Below are 17,336 nucleotides of genomic sequence, written 5' to 3' on the forward strand. Positions count from 1 at the left end.
ATGACAATGGCAGTGAAAACCTCTCTTAAAACAGGGGCGGATCCAGGAGTTTTTTTAGGAGGGGGTGCACTCGTCTCTTGCTCTACTTCAACACCAATAGACCACATAGTTTTTTTTTTTTGCAGAATACCAGTTGTATTAGAAAACCGCAGGTCATCTCGGGGGGGGGGGGGGGGGGGTGCGCTCCCCCCGCACCCTCCCCCTAGATCCGCCCCTGTAAAAAGTGAATCCATTTTTGACACTGTTTCCAAATTCATTGCTCTTATTCCATGTTGTTCAACTTGTCAAATGTTTATAGTAAATTGTTCTAAAACTGAATTCTGGTATCTAAGTTTAAAAAAATTAGAAAACTGTTGTCTTGTGTTCACATCCTCTAGAGAATGTGAAATTAGGCAGTTTCACAGCCCCAATATCCACATACAAATTCTCCAAACTGATCTCTATACATTTCCTTTAAGAATTAGTTAAGAGAATTTGATAGAAGATCAAAGTATTTTCTCTTGGGTGATCATATTATTAATTCTCATAACTTCATCTCATGACAATGTATGGATATTGTTAGGAGAAAATTGCTGTTGGTCACTACTGGGACTTAAAGGGTTAAGCTACTTAATATGTTTGCATGGTGCACTAATTGGCTTTTAAATATTGTACAAAAAGGAATAAAACGGATTTTCTTGATTTCTTCTTCTTGCCAAAGGGTTGTTTTGTGACCAAATCAGTCCATTTTCAGGTTGACATAAATATATCTTATAAACTTGAGGGATGCAACAAAGGCGACAGTGCCTAGCATGAGGAAAAACACATAGCAGGCAAGTAATGTATAACCAAAGAACTGCACTGACTGTAACATGCCAGACATGTTGGATCTCCTGTAGTAGTAAAACAGGGCATAGCAGAACACGAACAAAGATGTGGAACTGTAATTGAACAAGCAAATTAAAGAATTAGATAATGATCAACAACTTCAATCTGATCAAGTTATGAATATATGATTTTCATATAATCATCACTTCATCATCATCCTTTCACAGGTTCATAACGAACTAATTCAATGACCTGCTCCCAGATGACTGGTTAGCTGCTATTGTAGAGGTCAAGGGTTCGAATCCCGTACAAGCCTGAATTTTTTTCAGGCTTTCTTCTTACAACTGCAAATGTTGCGTCTATAACTACAATGATCTTCTTTCATTTAATTCAATCTGATTATGTGACTGGATTCTACAACTTACAGATCAAACTTCCTTATCAAAAAAATGTATTAGGAAAAAACTATTAAAATGTAATTGACTCAAGTCTAATCAACTGCAACATGAAAAATGCTGGCAGGTATAACAGCTGAAAATTTAATACCGATTCAATTTAACAATTTTGTGTCAAAAAAATGCACTTGATTTGAGTGTCATATTTAGCACGAAAGTTCTAATTGGGGACACAAAGGTCTCGCCGCTTGCAGTGAAATTGGAGTACCTTCATTTCTCAGTTATTTTAAGACCCTGAGTAATGGTCCAGCCCCCACTCTGCAGTCAAGCACTCTCCTAACTGAGCTAATCCTGTGCGGCCAAGACATTTCAGTATTTGATCACTGGACAGTTGGGGAGGACAGGGGGTGGGAGCTACGGGGAGAATGGGGCAGTAGGAGGGGTATGGGAGGTGGGGGCCTCGGGGGGGGGGGGGGGGGGGGGCAATTGGGTATTTTTTGGGTGGGTATGTGCCGCCTGGGACTCCAAATTGGACCCCGTTCTAAAAGAAATTTCCCCTAAAATTGATACCCCTGTCTAGAAATGGGCCAATGTTTTATACCTTGTTCTAAAATTTGCCCTAAAACTGATACCCTGTTCTAGAAATGGGCCAATTTTTTATACTCTGTTCTAGGGTGCAACAAGAGTACAACAGTTTGCTTGTTAATGCATTGAACCCTATTTTTAAAAGCAATCTGTCCTTGCATAATTTCAAATGGCTGCTTACAAAACTGGAGCTTTCGTGCGTTTGAAGTATTATACCCCGTTCTAGAAAACGCCGCTGAAATGGATACCCTGTTCTAAATCAGGAGCTTCAAAATCACGACCCCATTGGGCGGCACATACACGTATAGGTAATGTATGGGAGAACCCCCCCCCTCCCCCCGGGGGTTGGGGAGGGAAGGAGAGGCAGGAGGTGGGAGTTCTTAAAGGGCAGTTGGGCATATTAGACATCAATGCTGAATATTCTTTAATCAAAAAGGGTTTAAGGGAGGAAGCCAAAAAGGGGGGGGGGGGGGGGGAGGGCAGGAGCCACAAAGGCATGAGAGGCTAAAGGTTTGGACCCCATGTTGAGAGCTTACCCTCCACACATGAGGGAACGCCACCACCATCGATAGTCCTCGCTGGAAAGTTGGAAATACGTCAGAGCTATGGAGATGCAGGCCGTGACACTAAGCAAGATGACAAAGACCACAAATAAGATTCCATATAAGGTGTATTGCTCACGACCCCACAGGGTGGCAAAGATGTAGTACAACTCCACTGATATGGCACTGCAAATTATAAAGGAAAATAATGAGAAGAATATTTTCTTTTTCATCCTCAGAAAAGAATTTAGACAGAGTCATAGTGACTACAAAAATAATACGTTATTCTAACTTCTGCAACTCTGTGGATCATAAAATCGTAGGGTGTTATCATTCAAATAAAACCTCTTTCTGTTGGCAGAATGTTTGCATTTAGCACTTTTAATTTTCAAATCTAAGGATTTTACAAAAAAAAATGGAATTTTTTCAATTTTTTAACTTTCCAAAGGGTTAACAAACCATTGATAACAATATTGAACTAGAAACAGCAGTGGATGTTCTTGCATTTCAAAGGATCTCTGTCAGATTGCAGCCTTCTAATACAGCTACCCCATCCATACTGCCAAATTCTTAACAACTGTTAAATATTACTGATTGAAGTTCTAGTATTAATAATGATAAAATTTATTGCTAAGGTCAAACTAAACTACATTCATTTGTAACAAAATAAGTTTTCTTTAGAGTTTATATTTGGTTCGTTACCTGAATGGTAAAAAGCCACCAACAGTCATCCTAACAAAGGTACTTCTATACCTGGAAAAAAAGAAAGTACAAGCTACTAATACATGCACATATTATTATTTGTCACTTAATTTCATTCAAGTCTAAAGGAAAGGTTTGTGAGGTTCCATAACTTGTGATCTTGTACTTTAACATTTTCATCTTAATGGTTTAACATTTTACAAAAAAAAAATTGCCTGTGTATAGAAATTAATTTTTGGATGGGAAGCAAAACTAATGGAGCACAACTTTTTGAGCAATAACTGAGACATACATCATAATGTCTGAAAAGGTAGTCCTCTTTTCCTAGTCAGAATGAAATTCATGTTCAATTGCTTTAAAGCCCAACCTTCAACCAGTTTCAAGCTTTGCATCTTTTTTTCAGTGACTTGGACTGATTTTTGCAAAAGGTAAACAAGATTCTCATTAAGTGCTTGCAGCTAGCTAAAAAAGAAACCGTTACATAGAGTTAAGCCATCTACTTTTGGGGGAAAATGGGTAAAGTGAGAGAGCGAAACCCTGTAATTGCCTACAGCACTCAATTACCAAGCCACCTACTTTCACATCCTAGCTGTCTACTTTAAAACTTAATGAAAATCCTGTGAAAATGCAAATCCCAAATAGGGTGTAGCCCAGGCTTTTTAACCCAGGCTGCGGAGCAGCCAGTTTGCCAATGTAAAAGGTGAACAACTATTTGGTCTTTAGAGCAGATATGGAACAGAGCATTGAAGTGTTTACCATGGTATTGGTGGGATTTCTCGAGGAATGTTCTTTGTTCTGCATGGTGCATTGAAGCTTCCAGCCCAGTTTTTGCCAAAAATTCCCCCAAGAATAGTCAAAGGAAAACCCACTGCAATGAGAAATAATATCATGTCATGAGACAAAATTAGTCAAATAGGAGGTTACCTACAGTCCTTGAGATTTTCAGATCTGTTATCAGTTATGTTCTAAAACTAACCTATGAGCCATATCAGCATCAGCAGTATTATGGTGGTATATGGCAGAGCTTGAGTTGACTGATAATACCAGGCGATTGAGTTTATAATGCTCCATATCACAAAGAAAGGTACTATAATAACAGAAGACATCAAAACCAATGTTAGTGAAAGCTGTGCTTAAAGATGAGACACAGGTCAGGGTCTTGGGCTTCTTTGCTCAAACTTTCCAGTCCCCCAAAGAAACATAAACCTTTATATTAGTGTCCTGGGGTCTCTGTGCACTTACAGAAAAAAGCCCCCTGGAACTATACTGTTAGCAAGCCTTCAAAGTGTTACGTTGAGACATTGGATGTCCATAAGAACCGCCTGCCAGCTTATTTTACTGGCTGAAAAAGAGCTTACCATCAGCTCAAAATGCTTGGAAAAACAAAGACATGGGATAACTCTTAAGGTGCAGTTAAGTAAAAAGGCCAGCTTGACTAAAAAAGCCTTCTCACCTTTCCATTAGCTACACCCCCAAGCATTAGTCAGTTGAGCAATGATATGATTAGCTATGGAGACTTCTTGATGGAACTGACATTGTCACTTAATTGATCAATGAAGACAACAACTAATGACTACACAGTAGTAAATGACAAGACACTAATTACTTGACTGATAATACTTGATGATTTCAACACAGCCTGTTGAAATCAGTTGTTGTAATCGACAATCCTTTTCTTTACCAAAGACACACTAATAAACATTACTTACAACTAATAGTTAATAGACTTCGTCAACAACAGTCAACTTGTGGAAGGTGGCTGTTCACAAAATAGATACATAAAAATTATACCTGAAAATATACTAGTCGTCAAGACAACATTCCAGACCCAGTTTGTTCCACCAATATTTCTGTAGAAATTACTGGATACATATCCTGATACACCTGGCAACAAAACATCAGCATACAACTTATAATAAAACTGAACTGCACACTGAATTTTCTATTTATATTAAAGAAACAGAGCATCTATTAAAAACCTAGGCTAAAAGGGAAAAACAATAAAATGACTTAATGTACATTGCATTAATTTTTGTTGGGTTTAACAACATTAAAAAATAGTAAGAAATCAACAGCACTGCTTATTTCCGGATGAACCCTATAATTATTGTTCTGAAGTAAGCTCTGTTCTCCTATGGAGTATACTTTGTTGAAGAGGGTTGTAAGATAATTATGGGCATTTCTCAAACATTTTAAACCTTGAAGTTAGCTTATGTAAACCTTAATAGTAAGCCAGGACAGAAATGAATATTCATAGTGTCTTATCTTAATTACTACAAATGTACACTGTGTATCTTGGTGTCGTTAGAGCCCTAAGGTTATTTGCTTACTGCTGAAAAGGTTACCATAAATAACTTAATTAACTCTACTGGTTTTTTTACATACAAGAAATTCATCGTATAGTGCCATACAGCAACCATCATACACTGTGATTTATTTTAACTTACAGCATGTCAAAGCATAAAGAAGAACCGCAGCAGTGTTCATGGAGCCATGCCTACCAGTTACAATAAATTTAACAAAATAAATAATTAGCCCCTGAGTGTAAAAAAATAAACAAGCAAATAAATTATAAAAATAATCAACAACACTCAACCAGGGAGTTCATTAGGCGCCGGAGACCGTAAAATTCTCCGTTTCCTATGCAGAATTCTCCAGCAACCTTTCAGTAGCCCATGACCATTTTTATTCAAATGTGGAGTCCCTTTAAAAGTATTTTCCCGTAACATTACACCTTTCTCCTGCTACTAGAATTCTTAATGAAAATCCTGCTCAACAAGTCCAACAATTATTTTGTCAACTGCTGAAAAATTCTCCCTTGTTTTCTAGAAGAGATTTGATTTTCATAGATTATGCCAGTTGATAAAAGCTGGCAATGTACTAGACATTCCAAAACACACTTCTTCAAATGTGATTCAAATTCCCTTCTGAGCTACTTCATTCCAGCAACAAACTTATCAATACATACAGTCAAGACATACTCTTTTTACAGGTAGCCATTATGAATCCTGAAGAAGGATCATGAGATTATCCCTATATTAAGATCTTTCCTTACAGATAATACACCCAGCCCAGGAAAGGCTGGACACACTACCAGAGTCTATGTTCCCTACTCTTTTCAAATAGTGAGTGGGTTCTTTAACGTTCCACATAATTTGTATGTGCAAAGGTTGTGAGACAGGCCCAATGGTTAAATGGTTTATCGTCCTTATCCTAGAAGATTAAAAGTTCTAAGCACCATTACAAAGGCAGCACTCTCTCCTCAGTTATTGAAAGACCCTGAGTGTTGGTCCAGCCAGAAACAATGCTTACACCATTTCTACATTAACTCTTTGAAAAGATCAACAGACAACATTTGGCCTACCTGTGAACATTAAACAAACCCAGTAAAGCCAAAAATATGATACCAAAGCAAAGGGTCAGAAACTGTGAACCCACGCCTGTGAAATAACACAATAAGAGTATTTATTGCCTGGTCAGTACGCACCTATGGACATTAAACATGCCCATGTATGCCATTGTCAGGATGCAAACAAACAGCGTGATGAACTGAGAGCCAGCACCTAAAATGAGCATTAAAATTTTGGACACAAATTGAGAAATTTGTGATTGAATAATAATGTTAATGAAAAAGCCCCAAATACCACACAATATTAAAAGCAAATATACTGCAAATACAAGGACTGGATCAACGGGTTCACTGTAGGTACAAACAACATAACTTTTTTTGAAGTGGGAGGTTGTTGTTAACGAATGGGCATTACTTTTTCGGTAAGAAAATATTAAAATACCATCCACAATTTAAATAAAACCTGGCTTAGCTATTATGGTTTTCAATTTTACACTGAGTGGTTTCTAGCAAAATCACTGGTCAAGAACCCTTGTTTGTTATTTGAAACCAGCTTTGACTGTAAAAAAGGCTAAAATATGGATTAACATTATTCAATACCACTATTTTTAATAATTATGATATTCCAACAGGTGATAAACTTTTCATCTTTTCATGTTTTGAATCAGTGTACAAGAGAGTGAAGTGTTGTGTGGAACAAGGCCACAATAATTAAAAACTGCTATATTATCATGCGGATTCTAGGATTTTTAGACTAATAAATAATTGCTGTTAATTAAAGGAAAAATTCAACATAAGATCTTAAACAGTAGAAAATTATTTGTTTCTGTTGCTACAGCTGCAGTTGCTTAATGCACAGCTTTCTCTGCACAACACTCACTTGATTTAGAGTTACTTTTTTTCTATCATAATAAGGTTAGAGTCACGGGATAATAAAATTTAACTCACCCAGGATAGCACAAAGCCAGCTTTTGTACTGTGGAAATCTGAATACATCAGCATGAATAATCTTCCAACCAACTTCATCATGATCTACAGAGTACATTATATAATTTAAAACAAAAGTTGAGCAAAGACTTCAACATTTAAGTCCTTGAGTAGGACTTTCACTTCTTAAGCCAATAGGAAGCTACCTACATTGTGATAAATTATTGCCGAGACACAAAAGGTAAAGTAAGCATCAAAAGCATTTCTCCTTAAGTAGACAAGGCAACTGCTTGCATAGAGAAAGCAGGAGAAACATTATGAAAAAATGGTTCATTATGAATGGTATATTTAAAGTAATGATGTTGGCATTCTGTGTAACTTAAACAGCTTATTTATAAAACTGTACTGCTGTACACAAAATACAAATTGCCACTTGCTTTCCGTGTCGTACAACAATCCAAGGCCAAGAAAATAGGCCAAGAATCAAATTAAACATGTTTATTGTTTTGGTGGTCAAAATCATTAAAACAATCAAAATGACTGTTGGAATTGTTTGCCATGTTGAATTTCTCAAGCTCAACCATGAGGCAATTGCCTGGAAAATAATGTTACCAGATTATTTGGCAGGCTTCTGTCACTACGCATGACCTGATTGGCTGTTGTGTTTATCAGGCCATCTCGTGAGGTAGTATAACTCTGCATGAATTTCTGCTCATAAAGGCAAGAAAACCCTTTATTTTTGCTTGTGAAAACAGCTTGCATTTTCAACTAGCTAAAACCAAGATGAGGTGTTTTTACTGTATTTCCAGACTTTTCTGGCTTTATCTAAGTTAAAATTGCCCTAGCAAAAACACAACCCATTATTATTTATTGTATCTTAGTTATCTTGATCACAGTGCTCAGAAATTTGTCTGGACAGTCGCAAGGTTTTACCTCATATCAAAGTTTTGGCTCATGCCTAAATTGACACTGTAATTTCACTGGCCAAGATCATGGTTGCTCAAAGCAAAATCTCAACAAGTGGACCAGCCCACCTTAACACAATGAAATAATTGACAATTTTAAAGAAAACAAGGTACAAGCCGGGATGGCTATACATTAAAGGAACAGTATCCCGTTACTGCGCATGCACCAAACTTTGATTTTTGGACAGGATGTCGCGAAATCAAAAGATGCGAGGACAGTAAGAGAATCTTGAAAAATCCGTTTGCATCGCGCTTGGCTGGGTTCAATACGACACTAAAACTTCTCAGGATTATAGATCAATGATATATTGTTCCTGTTAAGTTTCTATTTGGGCAAAATCTGGATTTTTTGGCGTTACTTTTATTGCCGTTGGCCGGAGGACCAAAAGATTGGAAGCACTTTGATGCCGATTGAAGGCTTATTTCTTCTGCTAGCTTCCATACAAGCTCAGATAATTGTAAAAGGGATACGCAGAAATGAAACAGCAACAATAAAGACTGTAAGAAAGAAACCGTTGAGACATTTATGTGACTGAGGAGATCTTGTGGAGGGGAGCTTCTTGAAGCACAATGTTTTGCAACGACGCGTTAGTAAACTTTTAAATGAATCTCCCTACGGCCGACAAAATCGAACAAACAGGCGCTACAAATTTTGAAAAACTAGTGACATGAATCATAATATCATTCTTGACTAACCTTTGTGATGATTCATAGCGTTGAGATTGCATTTTTATTTATGTCTACGTTTGAGGCTAGAACGCGAGCAAATCAGGCAGATATTACTGGACTTGGAGCGATTGACCTCTGACACGAGTTTCAAATTAGAAAATATGTTTTTAAAGCGAGCGGAACGAGATTTTCGGTTCGTGAGGCGGCCCAGCTAGCGACCAAATCGCAATGAGTCTTCGAACCGCGAGCCAAATTTTTATATAAGACGAAAGACTTCTTCGAAAGTCTAAAATATTACTTGAGAATATAAACAACAAATCTCTGTCGGCGGTGCGGTCCGGAAGGAAATCTTGTCGAGTCAATTTGACAGTTCTATTGTCTTTTGAAGAAAAAACAGATGACACTCGCGTGTGCGCATAATCGGGACACTGTCCCTTTAAGCAATGGATTTATCATTATCGTAAGGTTATCATTAACATTATTGCTATCATTATGTAGCATTAGCCTATGGGGCATTTACATCCTTTCCAAAGGTGCAAAAGGCTCGCAAAACCCTGTGGCATAAACAGAACAGCATTGAAGAAAATACCCGTCAGCAAACTTTAAAAAATAAAACATTATGCTGCGCATTTTAAAACTGAAAGAAGTGAGTGGAAAAGAACCCAAGTTACTTTAAATGCTATGTCAAAATTAATTCTCCCCCTGTCTCACATGAAACCACAAGAACATTTTGGGAGGAGATTCTAGAAGTTGGTGTGAAAACAGTAAAAGCTTTGGTGATCCAGACACCACTTCATTTTTAGCCAACAAATATATAATGTTTACTTGATCTTCTGCCACAGGTGTTTACGTGCACTTTGCTGTAAGTGAACTTATACAACAACATAGAACTCATAAGATCTTGTGGGAATTAAGAGCAGGAGGCATTAGAAAGTGTTAAAACTTGGTTGTTAAAATGTTGCGCTAAATAAGTAAGGTTCCATCTTGCCCATTCAGATTGTGTTGCATAAGTTCAGTGTTACAAATTCCGAAAGGAATGCTACACAGGCTAAACTTACATAATCCAGACATACCGAGGTCATCCAATAATTCATCATCATCAGATACATTGTATTTTGCAAAGTCACTCTTAAGTACTCTCATCTACAGAAAAAAACAATATACTATTAATGATAATCATATTATTATTATTGATCAAAAACGATTTCTTAAAACATAAGCAAGCTAATATTAACGTTAATATTTTGCCTTGAGAATGGTGTCATGATGATACCGAAAGGTCGGCTTTTAACGTTAATATTCGCTTGCTTATTATTATTATTGTTGTTATTAATATTATTATTATTATTATTATTATTATTATTATTATTATTAAGTTTCTTCATTAAATTCATTAATTATATGACTGCAACTAGTTACCAAGGAATACTTAACCTGTTTCCTTAGGGCTCAAAAAATGTCCTGTCTGGTAGTCCAGGACTAGTAGATTTTTTTTGCAGGACAAGTAACTCTTAAAGTTCACTTCCCCATTAGGCAAGGGACAAGGGAAGCCATCCTCTGACTAAACCAATAACTAGGATGAGCAAGAAGTGGTCCTGGGCAAGCAAAATGTTAGAGATGCTTGCCCAAAGGACATGCTGGAATTCAAGTTTTTTAGAGCCCTGCAAATCAATATCTATAGACCTATTTGGCTCACTCAATGTTGCACCCAATTCAAACCCTTTGGGAATAAAGTGTTTTGTTTTTACAGGAATTACCATATCATTTAAATGTGAATGCCACATTATAATTATTGCAAATACAATACACAAAGAATCTTAACCCCGGGAGATTTGAATTGGGTACAACACTGAGTTAGCCGAATAGGTCTATGATCTGCAACCCTTCCAGTGCTACATGGCTGTGTTAGAGTTGCTTTGAAGTGAATCCTCAGTTAAACTGAATTCCTCTGCAGGTAGCCTGAGAAAACAGCCAGCATTTTGCAATGCCACCACTGGTTTCCTCACTGGTTTTTCCTTACAAAATATCCTCACACATGAAAAGATCTGACTGCTTGGAGATGTGAGATTTGTGTTCTCAGCTGAAAAATATTTCACTCATTCGCATTGTTCAAAAATCCAAAAGACATTTCATATCTTGGCACAGACATGCAATATCCTCTCTATCAATACATGTACAAGCCAACAATATCATAAGGATCTACAGGTATTTACCAGAATAATGACAACAAATCCAATGAGCAGAAACACAAGTACTACTGAGTTGATAATGGACAACCAGTGAATCTGAAAAGTATCAAATGCATGTAAAATTTAATTGTTGGATCAAGTCAATCATTAAATAAAAATGTTTTTCTAGTTTTTCGACAATAAAGTGGAAATCACACCTGAAACTAAGATTACTGTTCTTACTGTACGGCCAAGTTGAAATATCAAACTTCTAATGGACCAAACTTAATTTACCTATTTTGGTCAAACTGAATGACAAAAGTTTGACAGTTGATCAGATGTTGAACTCAATTCATTTTAATGATGTACATGGTGCACAGTGTTTTCCAGTGAAAATAAATTATAGTAATTTATGCTAGGTTCATGAAAAGATCAACATTTGAAACAAAGTCACTCCTCATTTAAAATTCTCATGTGCGCCACTCTAACTTAAGTCTTGGATCCGCCCAAATTAGATATGTCGGACTTTAAACAGGGCTTCTGATATTTCGCGGAAAAAAAGCAAAATTTTGTGGGATTTTCAGGGGCAAATTCACGGAAAAATCAGTCGATTTCGAAGGATTTTTGTGGGAAAAAGTCAAAATTCGCGGAACAATCGGCCAATTTCGTGGGATTTTCGTGGGAGAAATGTCAAAATTTGCAGAAAAATCGGCCGATTTCGCGGGATTTTAGCGGAAAAAAGTCAATTTTCGAAGGATTTTCAGGAGCAAATTCTTAGAGAAATCAACCCATTTCACGGGAAATTTCGGGGGTAAACTTCGCCAAGAAACAATCAGTAATTTCAAATTTGGCGGGATTTCGCGGAAATACCTGAAATTCGCAGGTCCGCGACCACGCAAAATATCAGAAGCCCTGTTTAAAGGGGCTGTCATGGAAGTCCAGTTCATTTTGTTTAATTCTGCCAATTACTCGCCCTCAATCACTATGGAACTTAAAGTAAGCAAAGAAATTACAGGTAAATGATAAAATCAGAGATCTGAGACAAACAAATATGTCTCCTGAGCATTATTGTTTTTTGAAGTTGCACGCAAGAAGCAGGGATCAACTTTGAAAAACTGTTAGGCTGAACAGTTTTCAAAAACCCTAATTTCGATCCGTTTCAATCTTCTTCAGTTTTGCCCGTCCGTGGCATCTGTTGTTTCTGTTATGTTATTTTAACCTTCCTTTTAAGTTTTAAGCGGTTATTTTTATGTTTCTCTTAATTTAACAGGCATTTTGTAATTTCCTACTTTGGCTGAATTTTGTGACACAGCTCCTTTAATACTTGATTCAAATGTCAATCTTTTCATGTACTTAATTGAAAGGATTAGGTTCAGTACATGAGAAGTTTGACATTTGCACTCGGCCAAAAATGACCCAGATGGAGATTAATTTGAGTAATGGAGATTTCCCTACCTCCAAACTCTTTGGAAAAAATGATCCAGATCCTTTTAGCTTGAGCCTCTCTGAGTACGGAGTGCTACAAAAAAAATAAAATAAAAAGTAACTATATTGTCACATATTGCCTGCATACTAAAAAAAATCTATTCCTTTGGGGTAATCTCTATTCCTCATAAGCTGGGCTTCTCGGAGATTTCCCCGCCACAGTCACCCCTTCCAAGTTGTATGCTCGTTTTAAATTTAATATTAATTAACGTATTTATTATCTTTTTTATTCTAATTGTAATTTATTCTGTGTGGCAGAATACTGAAATAAAATAATTCACCAATATTATTTTGCACATTTGCAGTAACCTTTGTCTCCTAGCTTTCCGCTTAGAGAGAGGAAAATGATAATCAACTTTAGATACAAATGTATATTAGGTTAGTTAAATCAAAATAACCTGAAAACAAATTTGAACAGGTAACGTAGACAATGAAGGATCTTACTTACTCAGTAGAGCTCCAAATTACACTATAAGTAAACTGGACTTTGAAAGGCAGTTCTACATCATCCAGAGCTACTGGCTGGTGGTTTGTTGTACTCACATTAACTGAAATAATCTGACAAAAATAAATAAATAATAGCAATTAAACATCTTTAATTAACCCAGTAGCTTTAGTAAAGACGTGTAACTTTCACAGAAACAACAACATGTATACCGGTAAGTTAAGTAACTAAGTGAATAGGATTGGAGGCCGGTTAAGCACATAATCACTTTTCAAGACATCTGTTTCATGTTTCATTGAGTGGAATGAAAGGACACAAGTGGGCATATTTTGGCAGTTTGATAATTTTATTGCAAGTAAATAATGTTAGGCTATTAATCTTATGATTGAAGGATGCATTTATTGTAGATGTCTTAAAAGGTGATATCTTCAAATTAATCTTATCAACAAGTTACATTTTTTTATGTAAAAACTACAAAGAGGCAAAGTCCAACATTGGGCGGATTTTTTGCAGCTCAGAGATATTTTATCTTAAATGTTTATTTGTTCAATAGTATAATCTGCTACTCTGTTTGTAGCAGACTAAAGATTAGGGAGCTTAAGAAACCACAATGATGACAGCAATGATAAGATCAAAAAATACTTGGTTTTATGAGCAAAAGAACAGCTCTGCACATGCATCATGCTGTATGGTGCATTTCCTTGAAATCCACTGGACCACAGACAAATGGCAGAGAAATTCCTTATGCAATATTTTGTGGAGGACGTCATGACATGGAAAATTCTCCTTTTGTTTTTTGAACCTGAATACAGCCCTTTCTTAGGAATTCAACTCCAGCAAAAATCTCCCAGTAGATTTAAAAGATACAATTAAGTTTGAATTAAGTTTGACAAAATGCAAATTCAACTTGAATCTTAGCATCCTTTTCACTGCCATCACCACTGTAATTGCTTACAATTTCTTTTTTCTCTAAGAAGGGAACTCTAACCAGCACACAAAGATAATGTGCAAATGTAATCAAACAGGGGTCAGAGATTTCTTCTTTTCTCAAGCTTAAAGCTTACTAGCCCAATGGCACCAGACCATAATTCACCCTCGAACTAAACCATTAACAATGAAAAAAGTGGCACCAGGCACGTAAAGTGTGAGAGCTGCCTGCCCAAAGGACAAGCTGGAATTCAATTTTGTTTTCTCAAGCCCTGTCATGTCTTCATTACCTGATCACCATTGTAAGCAATGTTGAAGTTTAAATGTGCCCACAGAAAAACCTTGTGGGTATGCGGCAAGAAAGAACCTTCTTCTAAATGACCAATAAAGCCTCGCAGAGGAAGATCATCTGTGTTGAAAAAATAACTCATTAATTTTTGTGATTTCCATAGATATCAATATAATAATGAATTTAGGAAACTGATTTTGCTTTTTGTCCTTAGTCAGTGGATGGTGGAACGACTAATTGAGTCAATATAACATAAAATACTGCTCAAAAGTACATTGACAGTCACTCAAGTTTCAATCCTCAGGGTTTGAAACTTAAGATTTGACACTCAATTCTCAACACTCAATGTCAAATATAATAATAATGAGCTGGTTACTTGTCTGATCTCTCAAAATAATTCATCAAACACTCCATGCTCTGTTTTAAAGGATCCAGGAGTATACATGTTACAGGTCAAAATTAAATTCCGAAAGTGTACATGTACCAAATCAAATCATGAAAAAAACATGACCAATTTCTTTTGCCTTTGAGGCAAAATACACAAATATTGTCTTGCACTTGTACAGCGTGCAAAGAAAGTAGTGCCCAATAGCCCGGGGCAAGTGGATTTTGCTATCGGGCTAGTGAATTCTGTTTACTTATTAACTTGCCCAACGGGCAAATGAAATTTTTGAGGAATTCAAATTACAGAAGAACTGTGAAATCAATGTGCTTGTCAAAACGTTTTTGGAGCTAGTTGAAATGGTGTTTGGCATGGGCTAGTAAATGTTAGCTTCAGCGTGCCCCAATGTCAAGCTGTAAAAATGACTTTCTTTGCACCCTGTTATACCTTTTAATTTTAGCATGATACAGCTGTAACTTCCATCCTTAACCCTTTAAACCACTTCTCTTAGAGTATTGACTATAGACAGAAAGAATCTCTATGTATATATCCCCACTCTTCTTGATCAGCAGTGTAGGTAATTTTATATCTTCTCTAAAATTTATAAGGGAGGAAGACAAGAGCAATGGTCGTCAAAGGCCACCAAACCACCAAACCACCTTTTTGTTGGAAGCATCTGAAAATCAAATATCTTTCCTAACACCCTACCCCCTCCCCCATTTGAACAGTCATCTTCTAAGGACCATCATCAGGGTTGTCACTAAGATTTCAAGTTGCCAGGAAAACACAACAAGTAGGTGGGGAATCAAACGGCTAGGGATTTCTTTTGGTTCTATTTTTCTTCTATTTTCCAATAACAGTAGCCGGGGGTCACTCTCTTAGTAGCCAGGGAAAATCCCCGGCCCCCAGCTCTTAATTACAATCCTGCATCATCCATAAGCTAAATGCAAACAGATGTTTTGAGAGTCATTGCCTCTGTGTTGACAGAGTTGTGCAAATCAATGCAACAACTCTTAACAACGCTGGGACCTGCAGTGCATCATGGGCAGGATACAATTCACAAGATTTTGAAGACCAAGTGGAATGCACATGTGTGGCGTTAACAATGTTGGAAGAGCTGTGCAAAAGGTTTTAAATTTGTGGTCCTAAACTTTGGCGATCACAGAATAAAAGAGGTGTTGGGAGTTGTTGGCTCAAAAGTATGACCAGTTTAACCCTTTAAGTCCCAATATCAACATACAAATTCTCCAAACTGATCCTCATACATTTCCTTTAAGAATTAGTTGAGAGAATTTAATAAAAGATCAAAGCATTTTCTCTTTGGTGATCATTTGTTAATTCTTATGACCTGATCTTTTGACAATGTATGGATATTGTTAGGAGAAGATTGATGTTGGTCACCATTGGGACAACTCTGGGCAACAACTCCCAACAACACGTAACAAAATGTAACAGGGTGTGCAAACAGATGCAACATTCAACATCCAACAATGTTGGGAGTTGTTGGCAACAATGGTGCATCCGTTTGCATGATGATAAAGGGAAATAAAAATGCAACATCTCATGTTAAACCAACTGAGCAAACATACCTAAAACAAACTCAAAATAATAGAGATCTTCTATGGCCTCCTTCAGCTGATTAATTTCCTTCTGATTGAGTGTTACAACGCACAGCTCTTTGCTATCAACTGGCTCTGGAAAAAGGAAATAAAGATGAAATAATAATAATTATTGAAGCCTCTTACTCCCAAGATTGACCAACATTCATATCAAAAGTGATGACATCACAAAAACTAAATTTGTGAAAATATGGAGTTGATAAGCATATCCAGAAAGAAAAAGATGAAAAATGTCCAATTGCTAAAATCAGCCTGTTTGTGCAAATTAGTGGGTAGATATAAGCACCGCTATGCTCTGATGACTCCATATTCTTCTAAAATAGGCCTAGATCATTATGGTTTAATGATGTTACCTTTGAATTTAATTTCATGCATTGCAACAGCCATTCTGTCACCATCAAGAACTTCTCCTAGTGTTAAACTGCGATGTTCTACCTATGAACATGTCAAAAATGATTTTATAAGGTTGTACATTGGTCAAACGAAAGCTTCAACACCCCCCTGGGTTTGACACCTTTGCCTTCCCCGTAGGAGTGGAACTTAATAATATTACATTTAATGTTTGTTAATAATAGGAATGAGTGGAGTGATTAAGAAAATAGGATGTCACATAAGAGGGGTCTGATATATTAAATAAATCAGATTTCTGCTTAAATTTTAACCACGAGTATGATAACAGACAGAATTGGATGAAACAAAGCTCTTGGTAAACAAGGGTTTACACATCGCACTTGTTCAATGTCAAGTTCGAAGTAATGTCCCCTGAAAACGGATTCTGACATTGAGCCTTCAAAAGAGTGATATGGATCTTTAGAAAGCCTAGACTGGACACCCCACTCCTTAAAACTACTGTGGTACAGTAGAGATTGTTATACAAATGAAATGAATGCCTCCTATCTATTAAATGCTTCCTCTTGGATCCCTAAAATTAAGTAAATGCCCCAGGGGTCTATTAGATCATTATTTCACGGTAGTTAGGATTAAAGGAATAATAATTCATGGACAAAATTTATCATCAGAACAAAATTATTTATTGAAACCTGTCTGCAGACTGGGCTTCAAGAGCATAAGAAACCTACG

At 36.7% G+C, this 17,336-nt stretch overlaps 1 protein-coding gene across 2 annotated transcripts in view; it reads right to left on the bottom strand.

The window, feature by feature from the left end:
• Positions 1 to 301: 301 nt before the first annotated feature.
• LOC140945935 (transmembrane 9 superfamily member 1-like) overlaps positions 302 to 17,336 on the bottom strand; it is an 18,380-nt gene continuing 1,345 nt past the window's right edge. Inside the window, exons 3-18 of one of the 2 annotated variants that reach the window (XM_073394996.1) lie at positions 16,610 to 16,691; positions 16,227 to 16,331; positions 14,257 to 14,375; positions 13,043 to 13,152; positions 12,565 to 12,628; positions 11,155 to 11,226; positions 10,015 to 10,084; positions 7,329 to 7,412; positions 6,396 to 6,471; positions 5,479 to 5,528; positions 4,823 to 4,915; positions 4,008 to 4,118; positions 3,788 to 3,899; positions 3,032 to 3,082; positions 2,324 to 2,515; positions 302 to 920 (exon numbers count right to left, since the gene is read on the bottom strand). In XM_073394996.1, the coding sequence (XP_073251097.1) occupies positions 719 to 920; positions 2,324 to 2,515; positions 3,032 to 3,082; positions 3,788 to 3,899; positions 4,008 to 4,118; positions 4,823 to 4,915; positions 5,479 to 5,528; positions 6,396 to 6,471; positions 7,329 to 7,412; positions 10,015 to 10,084; positions 11,155 to 11,226; positions 12,565 to 12,628; positions 13,043 to 13,152; positions 14,257 to 14,375; positions 16,227 to 16,331; positions 16,610 to 16,691 (1,593 nt within the window). In that variant the 3' untranslated portion in view covers positions 302 to 718. Of the gene's footprint in view, positions 921 to 2,323; positions 2,516 to 3,031; positions 3,083 to 3,787; positions 3,900 to 4,007; positions 4,119 to 4,822; positions 4,916 to 5,478; positions 5,529 to 6,395; positions 6,472 to 7,328; positions 7,413 to 9,999; positions 10,085 to 11,154; positions 11,227 to 12,564; positions 12,629 to 13,042; positions 13,153 to 14,256; positions 14,376 to 16,226; positions 16,332 to 16,609; positions 16,692 to 17,336 lie in introns of both variants that reach the window. The other variant, XM_073394995.1, reaches the window with a different exon arrangement.

This window comes from Porites lutea, chromosome 8 (genome assembly GCF_958299795.1).
Source record: "Porites lutea chromosome 8, jaPorLute2.1, whole genome shotgun sequence".
Classification (NCBI taxonomy): Eukaryota; Metazoa; Cnidaria; class Anthozoa; order Scleractinia; family Poritidae; genus Porites; species Porites lutea.